At 40.8% G+C, this 13,470-nt stretch overlaps 1 protein-coding gene across 1 annotated transcript; it reads right to left on the reverse strand.

Moving 5' to 3' along the window:
* Positions 1-2,918: 2,918 nt before the first annotated feature.
* Positions 2,919-10,499, reverse strand: MS4A5 (membrane spanning 4-domains A5). Its single transcript, XM_090267480.1, has 5 exons — positions 10,347-10,499; positions 6,533-6,661; positions 6,245-6,301; positions 5,116-5,265; positions 2,919-3,029 (listed from the first exon to the last, which is right to left on the reverse strand). Exons 1-5 carry the CDS (start codon positions 10,497-10,499, stop codon positions 2,919-2,921), a joined length of 600 nt encoding a protein of 199 aa, XP_090123606.1.
* Positions 10,500-13,470: the final 2,971 nt, after the last annotated feature.

Below are 13,470 nucleotides of genomic sequence, written 5' to 3' on the forward strand. Positions count from 1 at the left end.
GTGTACTTTACACTACCTTAATTAGAAGAACTTTGCAGCCCCCACCCTGTAAGCAGGTGTGAATCGTGCATTTACAAGGGCAAGAAAGGCTCTAGAAACTCTGCAAAGATGGGCTGTGAGGGCTTTTACCTTTTTACTTCACAGCGAGGAGTGAGTTAAGTGATCTGTGCAGACAGAGTCAAGAATCATTAAGCCCATGCACTCGTGAATGCCTGTGTATCTATCTGCAAATACAGCCTCATTGGCCCACACTTTGGGTTCTAGCGGGACCATGTATGTCTTGTTTCAGATTTAGTAGAAACAGCCTAAAAAATCTGCTCTGTTGCTGTAGAACACGTAAGCTTGAGACAAGAGATTCGTATTTGGGAATGTAAACTGAAATAACACTTGGACCTGAAAACCCACCTTTTTCTCCATCTGTGTAGCTCTCTTGTGTCCCCTCTGTTTGCATTGAGGGCTGGAGCTGTGGCTATCAAGCCCAGGGCTAGATCAGGCGAGGGAAGGGAGGAAGCTGGTGGCTAGGGGGAGTGTAAACATCTGGGGGGTGAAGCAAAGAAAGTTTTGCCCAAAGATACTGTACTCCCTGCCCCCACTATATACAGCGTTCACCATAGTCCCCCCCTTATTCATGGTTTCACTTTCTGGGGTTTCAATTACCCACAGTCAGTTATGGTCTGAACGTGTTAAATGAAAAATTCCAGAAATAAACAATTGATAAGTTTTCAATGCTGTGTCCTTCTGAGTAGTGTGATGAAATCTCATGCTGTCCCGCTCTGGCCCACGAGGGATGTGAATCATCCCTCTGTCCAGCATTTCCACACTGTGTATGCTCCTGCCCACTGGTCACTCAGTAGCCACTTGGTTAACAGATCAACTGCAGTGATATCTCAATGCCTATGTTCAACTCTTAAGTTCAACTCTGGCCAGAACTTTACTCTACTGGAAATAAATATTTAAAAATAAATATGTTTATCAAAACCTCACTCCTCCATCCTCTGCCCTCAAATATGCCCTTAGAGGCTGATCTCCTTCCAGCTTCTAGCAGAAATGAAAGCTTGATCGTTTATTTCTTTGAATATGCCAAGTGTTTTTCCGTGCCAGAAGAAGCAAAGGATAATGGGATTTGGAGACAGGGATCTTGCTTCAAATCCTGGTTATAAGTCATGCTCCCTCTGTGGTCTCAGAAAAGTTAACCACATTGAGTTTCCATTTTCATGTCTGTGACATAGGCCCGTCATACCTCTCAGGGAGCTGTCGTGACAAGCAAGATGGCAGAGGTAAGAAGAGCTCTAATGCTGAGCAGGTATTCCACCACGGGATTCAATATAATATAAGGCAGCCATCCTTAAAGTGCAGTCTGGGAACCATCTGGAGTCCTTGAGACCCTTTTAGGGGGTATGTGACCTCAAAACAACTTTCATAATAACACTAAGACCTATTTGCCCCTTTCCATGAGTTTACAGTGGTATTCTCCACGGACTACAGAAGGTGAAATGTCACAAGAGGTTGAATACAAAAGAAATTAAGAGAATCCATTTGTCTTCCCTTAAGTTAGAGAGAAGTGGTAGTTCCCAAACTTTGCTCTGAGTTGGAGTCACCTAGAAATCTTTGAAAAATATTGGTGCCTGGCTCTCACCCCATTCTGATTTAATTGGTATGTGGTAATATATGGTACAGTGGGGTTTTTAAAAGTGTTCCAGGTGATGTGAATGGGCAATAAAGTTAAGTGGGGATTTGTTTTTCAATAGGTGTAAAGTTTTTGCTGTGAAGATGAGTAAGGTCTAGAGAGCTTCTGTGCAATAGAGTACTTATCGTTAATAATGTGGTATTGTGAGCTGTAAGATATGTTAAGAGGATAGATTTCACGTTGTGTTCTTACCAAAAAACAGAGACAAAAAACAAAACCCAACAAAAGAACACTAGGGCATTTTGGGAGGTGACAGATATGCTTAATATCTTGGTTATGGCGATGATATTGGAAGTATGCATACATGAAATGTGTGCAATTTATTGTATACAAACTGTAACTCAAAAAAGCCGAAAAATAAAAGAATGTTAAGTAACCTTAAAAAAGAGATTTGTAAAACTATATATCAGTGCTACCCTCCACATTAATTTTTTCTATTTTGGAAAACATAGTTATTTTAATAAAAGTGTATCTGGTAGTAAAGTGTAATGAGTCTTCAGTAGTTTCTAAGAGTGTAAAAGGGTTCTGAGACTGAAAGCTTCAGGGACATTGGTATGTCGGTACAGGGGTCAGCGCCTTGGGCCCTGGAGCCACACTGCCTGGTGATACTCTGGCTCTGCCCCTGCGACCTTGGGCCCATCACTAATCTTCTCTGTGCTTCAGTTTTCTTGTCCATAAAGTGAGTCTCATAATAAAATTTTCCTCTTAGAATGTTTGTTAGGGCAAATAAATCATACACATAAAACACTCTGCACGGTGCCCGGGACATTGTAGTGGCTTTCACCAATGTTCCGCCCCAATATTGTTACTATTGTAGCTGTTATCAATGGATCCTATAGATCTTGCACAATCAATGTAAAATTTGTGGACCAAGCCATTCTTCCAACCAGCTCATCTGTCCACATAACAATGGGGTAGGAGCCACTAGGTAGAGTGTCTTGGAGAGGTCAGCAGGACCTGGTCACTGTACACCCTGGGCTTTGGTTCCTTTGTCGGTTACAGTGGCAACACCCCAGTGCTGCGCTCTAGTTCAGTGAATCCATGACTGGCAGAGGAGGTGACCCCAAGGTGTGCTTTATCAGCCAAAGTCCTCACCCTACTTCCCAGAGTCACTCCCCTTCGCTTCAGAGAGTGGCCAGCGTTAGTATCCTATGTTTCCGTTGACTTTCCCTCATAAGCATAACTCATCTCTCCATGATATTACAGCGCTTCTTTATTCCCACAGTGCTTTTCAACACCATTCCTCACAATCACAACAGTCAAAGTGTCGACTGAAGACTGAGAAAGACATAGCAATGAGTAATTCAATAATGCTGAAGGCCACCAACATAATCAAAATGCCCTGTAACAGAAGAAAAGAAAATAGAAGTCATGGTATTAGCACAATAATGGTTTTTCTGATGAAAATGAGGCAGCAAAGCCCAGCTAAGAAAGCTCCCCGATGTCTCAAGTGTATTTAATGTTTATTTTTGAAGTGGAGGCTCATTACAGTATACAGTTTTCCCTCACTTACTGCGGGTATTACGTTGTGGACACCCCCCAACCCACGGTAGGTGAAAATCCGCAAAGTAGGAGCCTTACATTTATTTTAGTACTTATATATATTTTAAGGCTTCGTAAACCCTTCCCACACACTTATAAACTGTTCCCGGTCCCTTATTCACCTTTCCCACTCCCTTATTAACCTTTTCCACACTTTTATAAACACACTTATGTTCTTAAACATATTCTACACCCTTAAACCTATGGAACTTTAACAACATACGTATACAGTACCGCAAAATCCCGCAACATAGCGAAAAATCCTCGATAAATAATTAAATATAATATTTTTAAAAATCCCGCGATACAGCGAGGCCACGATCAGTGAACCGCGACACAGAGAGGGACGACTGTACAGCTATTTTAGCACGGCTCCACACAGCACAGCACAAAACCTCACAGGCCTTGGCTTCTTTCTCCTTCGCTGCACTCAGGGTGGAATCAGACTCCAAATGACCAACACTGGCAAATGGTCTTGAGGTCTAAGTAGCTTTGTTGCTCTTTGGCGTCCCATTGACAGATTTCAAGTTAGGCGTTCATCTAAAAATTTATCTAGGAGTTCTAGATGACCTTGCAGTTCTCCAGAGGCCTTTTTAAAAAATTATTAATTTTTTTTTAATGTAGCTTTTTTTTTTTTTGGTTTGTTTTCAGAGGAGGGTCAATTCACATATCCCATTCTACTGTTGCCCAAACTAACCTATTCTTTTCTCCCTCTCTGTTTTCTGTGGTTCTACTGCATCCAAATGCTCAATGTTCCTTAGACTCTGCCACATTAAATTTTACTTCTCTTAGACCCTCTTTTCCTTGGCGATTAGTTTTCAACTTTCTCAAGAATTTCTGATGGGTTTCATAGGCTATTTTTTCCTCTCCATGTAGATTCATAACTTTTACATGTCTTTACACTTATTTTAGTGGAATTTTAGAAGAGCAGTAATTAAATGTCTGTTTTCAATCTGTCATGCTTTATCAGAAGTCCAGTCTGAATATTAAAACCAAGACTGTAAAAACACTCCACTCATGAGTCTAATGTACTCATAACTACTACCATACTGCTGTACCTGTTTTGTCTTTTAGTATACTCGGCGGCGTCGTCGGCAGCCGTACGTCTCGAGAGACGATGGTGTAGCTTCTCAAGAGTCTATCTGCACCGCCGAGAATGGCTGTGCAGTCCGACTCGGGAGTGACACGGTATCTGTCTCCTCCCGTGTTGAATCGACATCATGCGATGACGCTGAAGCTACAGAGCCTGGGCAGGGTGATATGGAGGGTCTGCTGTTGCCCATGCAGCAGACCCCCCCCCCTCTTCGCAGCTGAAGGATCCAAGGGAAAGACGGAGTCAATACAGCTTGGCTTCAGGTGCGCCGCAGGAGTTGCCGGTGTTGACTACAACGTCAAACCGCCTTAGGGACTCCGGCTCCGGATTTTCTGTCGGGGTTTACTCCCTTAGCCTTTCCCCTGAAGAGGTATGCCGCAAGGCAGCGGAGGTTTTTTGGAGTCAGAGTTTTCCTTCTCTGATGTACCCTGACTGGAAGATCGAACCAGCGACACTTAGCTCGCAGGCCGACGCTCAATCCACTGAGCTAAACCAGCCAGGGCCATTTTAGTATACTACATATTTATATATTATACTCATTAATGTACATGTTTTATCTCCTTTAGTCATCTGTGAATTCCTGAAGTTGGGAGTTATAATACTTGGGGGAGGGTATTATTCTATTCTACAATGCCTGGTATAATGTCTATTAGATACTATGATTTCTGTATGAGTTTGTGAATAAAAAAAAATACATTTATCTGCAACATTATTTGGATGTGGCCGATTAGGTGCTAATAAATCTTTATGATTAAACCCATTACTCCTCACCCCAAATATGCAGCATACTTACAAGGAATAGGATGTTAACAGCCTTACACTGACTAACTCCAGAATAGCCACAGAGGTAGTTTTGATCTAGAATGAAACCAAATGCAAGGAGAAGGATTCCAAATGTTGCTGCCAGGACACTAAAAAAATTCATTGTTTGGCTCATCCTCACCTGAAAGAGAATAAAAACATAACACAATGACCAGGCCCAGTCTGAGTCTATAGACAAAATAATGGGGGTGTGGGAGGAACTGAAGAGCAGGATTTTAGTCACAGAGCCACAATATCATGAAACAGCCATGACCCCTTATGTGTGTCATTTCACGTCTTTGGGCTTCAGGCCCTCATCTGCAGAATGAGAGGATCCCGGGAATTTTGAATAACCCTCCCATCCCCCATAATCTGTGCCTAAATTAAATCCCATTTATTTGAGCAAGGGATACACACTGAAGAAAAAAGTTTCTTTGACATTGCATTTTGATGCTCTGGTCAAAGTCATGACCTATTTACATTTATGACCCTGTTTAACTAAGCATATAAATGTATTTGCAATTTTTATTTCTTCCTAGAACTGTAAACCTCCAGGTGTTCTTTGCTGAAAATCATTTATTGCTTTATTAATATCTCATAGCTTTGATTCTTAGAGAAAAGTAAAAATATTCTACTTACAGTTTATCTGTAAGTTAAAATTTTGCATTCATTGACACCAATTTTCAGATTCTGCCTCTCAGGTTTAATTATGCCGTCTGCTTAGTATGCCTCTCATGTGAGTGTCAAACCACTGCCTGTCAAAGTGTCTGGCGTGCATTAGGCACCAAATATACTTACAGAAAGGATGAGTGAGTTACTGGAATAATGGGATCCATTCTGCCATTTGGATGAGGAACTTGGGCTAGTCATTTATTCTACACCTCGGTGTCTTTATATATAAAATCAGAATTAAACTGGATGACTTAGAAAACTTGCTTTGGTAGTAGTGTTTTATGATTTTATGAAAAAGAAAAGAAGCAAACAACATTGATTGGTATCCCAGTAACTGACAGTTGATAGGGTTATAGTGGCTTAATGATTTTTCCAATTCATTTTCAATGCTTGACTTAATTATTTCAAAGTTATAAATAAATTTTTATTAAAGGAGAAATATAACTCACCAGAGTTTCTGTGCCTTTTCTTTCCAATGCAACTAGGCAGGCTCCAGAACTAATGAACTGTTAAAAAGAAGACACATATTAGTGATGGATGTAAAGGACCTTCAAGACCCAATGTTGGTATATCAGTAACTCTGATCAAGTAACAGGAAAATAATGTCAGCAAGGTTGATTTTTATTTTGATGTTCCAAAGCCTATCATACAGCTAAATGTAGCTCGCTTGGTAATTAAAAATTCTCTAATATCCCTGTTGGCATGGCATCATATTGAACTTGATTGACTATACTCACCAAAATGGAGCTCCAGAATGGATATCCTGTAAGAAATATAAAGGGAAACCTTGGGTATGGATTTACAAAGGTGAAAACAAAAATAATCCCAAAGGAAAAGTTCATCAGTCCAAGCAGGATCTGGATGGCCTGTAAATAGAAAAAAAACAAAACATGGTGAAGAAGAAACAAAATGACAGATTCCCCTTTTGAAAATTTAGAAGATCTACTTTTGATAAAAGGATTTGTCAGTTATCCTCTTTTATAAAGAAGGGATGATAGTAGAAACTTCATTTTTGATGCACCCAGGTATTTTCAGTTCCCTCTATCTGGTACTTGGTAATAAGCAAAATGATCTAAATCAATACCCCTGAAAACATAGTCCACAGATTGGCAGGCTCAGGATCCCTTGGGAATTAGAGATGCAAACTATCAAGCCCATTCCTATACTTACTGAATAGAGTCCCCAGGTTAAAATTCAAAACAGAACGATGATATGGCCCAGCAGTCCCATGTCCTATATCCAAAGGAAAACAATCACTATCTCTAAGAGGAGTCTGCGCTAGCATGTTCATTGCAGTATTATTCACAATTGGTTAGACATGGAAACAACCAAGCTGTCTGCCGATGGATAAATGAATAAAGAACATGAAATAATATTCTGCATAAAAAAGAAGGAAATGCTGCTATTTGCAACAACGTAGATGGACCTTAAGGGCATTAGACTCAATAAAGAAAGTCAGAGAAGGAGAAATGCTGTATGATTTCGCTTATATGTGGAAGCTAAAAACCCTGAACTCATAGAAACAGAGAGCAGAATGGTGGTTGTTCAGGGCTAAGGGGTGGGGAGAATGGGGAGATGTTGGTAAAAAGGCACAAACTTCAATTATAAGGGACAGCGTGATGACTACGGTTAACAACACTGTACTGTACACTTAAAAGTTGCTGTGAGGGTTGAGTTTTTTTTTTTTAATTAATTAACTAATTAGTTTGTTTATTTTATTTTTTTAGAGAGGGGGAAAGGAGAAAGAGAGGGAGAGAAACATCACTGTGTGGTTGCCTCTCATTTGCGTCCCCAACCGGGGACCTGACGTGCAATCTAGTCATGTGCCCTGACTGGGAATCGAACCAGTGACACTTGGCTCGCAGGCCAACACTCAATCCACTGAGCCACAGCAGCCAGGGCGAGAGTTGAGTTTTAATGTTCTCACCATAACAATGACAAAATGGCAAGTATATGAAGTGAAAGTTGTGATAACTAACTAACCTTATTGCGCTACACATTTGCAACATATGTGTGTGTACGATCATCGCATTGGGCACCTTAAAAACTCACACAGTGTTTTATGTCAATTACATCTCAGTAAAGCTGGGGGGAGACCTCCAGGTCTGTGGCACATAAATGCAGAAGAGTAAGGCGCATCGAATTCTGAAATCACCGCGCCTCAAGCGGAAGTGGACTGTCAGAAAACCCTTCTGGTGACAACCGATGCTCTGAGCCCGTGGAGGGACTGCCATAGGCCGGCATTCACAGAAGCCCTGTCTTCTCTGTTTTTCTCCCGGTGCCACACTTGTGATGCACGTACCGCACCCAGCCTCGGTCTGACGAGTGCGAGGGGAGATGGATGAGAGCGACACGAAGAACAGAAGGCGTACACTGCGTTGAGCTGTGTCCTCTGCCCTCTTGTCTTCCCGTCCACCTCCTCAGGCTGACTCGTCTCATTTACCTTTAAGTCGTTGGGCTGTAAACAATGTCGTTTTCCTCAATGGCGGACCCACAGTTTTAGAACTTGTCAAACCTCCCCACTTGAATGTCCCTTGGTTAGCACCACCTCGTATTCAATGGCCAAAGTTCACTTTTCTCCCTGTAAACCTTCCCTTCTTTCCGTGTTGTACATCCATGGATTCTGGGACATGTGTAACAACATGTATCCACCATTGCAGTAAAGTACAGAACAGTCTTCCTGCTCGCAAAATCCTCTGTCCTTCACCTGTTCATCCTCCCTCTCTGTTCCGTCTCCTGGCAGCCACTGATCTTTCCATTGTCTCCTTTTTTTTTTTTTGGCTTTTCCAGAATGTCATATAGGGGGAATCATACCGTTTTGTAGCCTTTACAGGCTGGCTTCCTTCACTGAGCAATTGTGCATTTTACATTCCTTCATGTCTCCTTCTGGCTTGATGACTCGCTTACTTTGGGCACCGAGTAATATTTCATGGTATAGGTGTACCATAATTTATTTATCCATTCTGATCTTTCTTCTTTCTTAATTTGTATTTTTGAAACTCTTCAATCTTCTAATTCTCTCGCAGCTCTCCTTTGCCATCCCCAGACTATGCTACCATGAGCATTTGTTCATGATACTTTCTCCATCTAGAGCATTCTGCCTCCCTTCTCTCCTTGCATTTCCGCTTACTAAAATTCTGTCACTTCTTCAGGGTTCAGATTTAAATGCCAAATTTGCTCTGCTGTTGTCTCATCTCTTTGAGATGGAAGTAACTGTTTCCTCTCTGGGTTCCCCTTCTCAACCACCAGCACCGTTTATGGCTCTTCTTAGATGCTACATTGAAGTGTAGTTTTTAGTATTTTCTCTTTATTACTTCTAAATTATATATTTATTCTCCTCAATGAGGAAAACTAAGTTACAGATATTTCTGCATCTCCCGTGGTTTGTAACAGTTTTCTACACACAGTTAAATACATATTTACTAAAATAATTTGAATTCTTTAGCAGAAGTTTGAATACTCTTATATAAGAAGCACACTAAAGAAGTTTAGACTGATGGACCTCTTCTGCATGTCAGTGCACCAACTTTCTCTAATTCTCTCTGTGTATTTTTTTCTTCTGAAAAAATTAATAATATCATTCTTAGAGGCTGGGAATTAAAAGGACAAGTATTTTCTAAGATGTGGGCAATCTTACAGCCTCACATACCTGAATTCCCACATTGAAAGGAGGATTGGTAAATAAGAGATAATTAATATTCATAAACTAGATAGATGGGTGGAGAGATGAGCCTTGCAATATTAGGGGATTTTCTACAAAAAACCCCCATATAAAAATACCATGTCATGTTGTCACACTGAATACTGACTTTTTTGGTTGGGGAAATATAAAACTGTACAACTCCATAACCCAGGATATAGAATCTGGTCTATTGATTTCTATTTGATTTTTCTCTTTCCTTTCTTTTTTCTCTGAGCTTGACTGGGAAAAACATCTCCTAAGTGGTCAGTTTGGAGATTTTTACTTTGTGACCTTTAAGAGCCCAGAAACCTTGACTTATTTACTTTATATTTTCCTCCCACAGAACCTTGCGCATAATTGGTATAGGAAGGTGATACATAGTTGCTGAATCAAATGGAAATAAAAGCTGGAATTCGCTCCTACGGTAAAACATTGTGCTATCAGATATTTTCCACCCTTTCTCTCCCCTCACGTCCTGCCTTAGTGCAGGCTTCTATAACAAAGTATCATAGACGGAGTGGCTTGTAAACAGCAGAAATTTATTTCTCACAGTTCTAGAGGCTGCAAGTCTGAGCTCGGGGTGCCAAGATGCTCAGATCCTAGTGAAGACCCTCTTCTGGTTTGTAGGCTGTAGACTTCTCTGGTGTAGCCTCACAAAGAAACCTAGCTAGCTCTCTGACCCCATCTTATAAGAGCATTAATGTCGTTCATGAAAGCTTCATGTTAATGGACTAATTATCCCCCGAAGTCCCCACCTCCAGTTACCATCACATTGGGATTATGGTTTCATATATGAATTTGGGGGAACACAAATATTAAGTTTATAACACACCTTCAGTAGCATTTACATTAGGGCAAATCTCACTTACCCCAGAGATTTTTATTTTTGTAGCAAGTAATTTTGGAAAGGGCATGGTAGACACGTGGATTGTGGCTGCAGGGTCCGGTGACTGAAATTCGGGAACAGCGACCTCTGGAGGAAATACCATAAACACAGGATTGTGTGCAGTGTTTGAAGCCATGATGGTGTCGTTGATATTTTGATGTGTTAAATGACTTAGTTGGTACTTCAGTCTAGACCATGCCCTTCTCCTGTCCCAAGGATGTCTGGAGTGCTGACATTGTTGTACTTTGTCTTGGAACTATAGAATCATAGAGTCACAGAGTCATGGAATCTCAGAACTGGTCAGGATCTCCAGGTGACTGAATCCAAAACTGAGGAGTTGAGGGAAGACAACCTGCCTGGTAGTCATTGTTCAGTGACCTTGAGAAAGTCACACCCCCCTCTTTTCATTTCATCTTCCTTATATGCACATCCATCAGGTTGGACTAGTTGATCTATAAAGGCATTTTAATTCCCAAATAGAAGAGCATTGTGAACAATTTATTTTAGCTTTATACCTTAAGGCAGATGAAGGGCAAAACCCCTCAGGCATAATCTCTACTTAGCCTATCACTTCTGAGTTTCGTTTTGTTTTGCTTTGCTTTTTTGCCGTCTGATTTTATTAGCTTTAGCCATGAACAAATGACCCCAAAACTTAGTGGCATCACACAACCACTATTTGATTTTGCTCACAAGTCTGTGGATCATATGGGTGGTTCTACTGTTCTTGTCCAGCTCAGCTCTTCTCTGCCAGGTTCTCATGCATCTGTGGTCCATCGGTGAAGTGGTCGGAGCTAGATGATTTAGTATGGTCTCTCCCCATAGATACCAAAATCCTCTGATACTTAAGTCCCTATATAAAGTGGCACAGAACAATGCATGCAATCGCCCTCCATATCCACGGACTCCCAGTCGTGAATGGAAAATACTGTTTTTGATCTGCGATTAGTTGAATCCACAGATGTGAAACCTGGGAATACAGGGGGCTGACTGGATATTGAAAAAAAGGTCTATGGATAAGTGAACCTATGCAGTTTAAACCCATGTTGTTCAAGGACAAATTGTCCTTTGGTTTCACATGTGACAAGACAAGTTAGTATATTAAAAGAAAAAGTGATACATCAAAATAAATTGAAACATTTTTTTTTCTTCTACCTTTATCACTCATCAGGGGTGTGATAGGAAGAATTGTGGCCCACAAGAAAATTTCATTCCTTTATTCCTAGGACCGTGAAAAATTATATCACACCCATAAATACATTACCTTAAATGGCAAAAGGAACTTTGCAAGTAAATTTACTTTAAAATAGAGAGATTATCCTGGATTATTTGAGTGGGTCTAATATAATCACAGGGCCCCTTAAAGGTAGAAGTTTGAGAAGGACTTGACAAATGATTGCTGCATTGAAGACAGAGGGAAACACATGAAAAGAAATTCAGGTGACTTCTAAGAGCAGGGAGTGTCACCCCCCTGCCCCACTCCACCCCCCCCAAAACAGCAGAGAGCTGACAATAAAACCTACAGCTGCAAGGAACTGGATTCTTCCAACAGTGAGTGAGCTTGAAAGAGAGTCCCAAGCCTCAGAACCACAGACCTGGCCAGTACTATGATTTTAGCTAAGTGAGGCAGCAAGTAATCTAACCAAGTTATCCAGTACTTCTGACCTACAGAAACTGAGATAATGAATTTCTGTTTTGTTAGGCAGCTACATCTGCGGTAATTTGTTACATATCAATAAATAATACAAAGGGATAAAGATAAGGCTCTACCATTTTGAGCCTTAGCAACTATTATTCAGAGTAGGGTGACTTCTGTGACAAACAATTCCATACTTTCCTCAGCCTGGTATCATATAAGATTTCTCCCTTAGGTCACAACCCAACTAAATGTTCAGCACTAGATTTAATCTATACAGTTATTTATGGACCAGGCTTAATTCTCTACAGATCTGAGCATCTCTGGGTCCTGGATTCTCTGCATCTGGACAAGTGCATGGAGGAAGAGAGATTATGAAAACAAGGCAAGGGGTTGAGGGCCAAAACCTGGAAGTGCTGAGCATCATTTCACCAACACTTCATTGGTGATAGTCACCTTCTCACCTACTTAGATGCAAAGGGGCTGGAAAGTATAATCTAGTTATGGGATGTATAATCCAGCAAATGAAAGTGAATAATCAGCTCATTTCTCCCACAGGGCCTTGGGAATTGTAGGTATAAGGTAGTAGCATTGGAAAGTAACTCTTCCCAATTTCTACCAAAAAAAAAAAAAAAAAAAATAAGAACCTAATAGGTTCCATCAAAGACATATTGTGTTTGGAATAAGATAGTTTCTAAAAATTGCATTGCTTTTAAGTAAATTATAAATGCTCTCGCAATGTACAGCCTTTTTCTTCCATCTTATAAACAGCTACTTCACACATTTATATTTCCTTATTGGCTTCTAAACACATTTAATTTTGTCAGCTCTAGACTCAAACTCATTGATGGGCAGTATTAGGTATTCAGAAAGGGGAGGTAAGGGAGAGAATGCCTGAAAAGCAGAGAGAGTATTGTGGGATTCTTGCAGATTGGAAAGATGGCTAAGGGTCTGGGGGGTGGGGCACAAGGGGTTCCTAACTTGCTCCCTAGCATCATTCCCACTGGGATGAAAAATCCTCAGAAGTTATGGTTTAAAAAATAGTTTTACATTTTCACATTGTAAGTTTATACCCTAGGAGGCCCTGGGTTCTTACAATTACAGAGAAAGAAACCCTGTGTCCAAGTGTGGTACAGAAGCATCAAGTTTACAGGACACATAGGATCAGTCTGAACTGGGACAATGAGTTTCTCAGTGGTAAGTGGTGTGGACTTGCCAATGACAACAGGAATCATCTCTCCAATGGCTTAGCCCTACTTAATACCCAAGAACCCTTGCACATGTGTGCACCAATGCGTGTGAGTGTGTGTGCGGGAGGGGTAAGGGGCTGAAGGGGCAGGTAAGATTACATGGGAGAATTTGATTAAGAATTACAAATATGTATTTTCTGAACACCTGAGTTTGTGGACTGAAAGTTAAAGCCATTATAGAAGCACCATATAAACATGTGCAAATCTAGAGAAAGCAAAAGGGG

Source organism: Furipterus horrens, unplaced genomic scaffold (genome assembly GCF_987537825.1).
Source record: "Furipterus horrens unplaced genomic scaffold, mFurHor1.1.pri manual_scaffold_2, whole genome shotgun sequence".
Classification (NCBI taxonomy): Eukaryota; Metazoa; Chordata; class Mammalia; order Chiroptera; family Furipteridae; genus Furipterus; species Furipterus horrens.

Coding starts and splice junctions, on each gene's coding strand:
- MS4A5 (XM_090267480.1), bottom strand. CDS start 10,499: ATGGCTTCAAACACTGCACACAATCCTGTGTTTATGGTATTTCCTCCA. Junction 6,302..6,532: donor CATTCTGGAGCTCCATTTTG/GTGAGTATAGTC, acceptor TCTTTTTAACAG/TTCATTAGTTCTGGAGCCTG. Junction 5,266..6,244: donor GAAAAGGCACAGAAACTCTG/GTGAGTTATATT, acceptor ATTCTCTTTCAG/GTGAGGATGAGCCAAACAAT.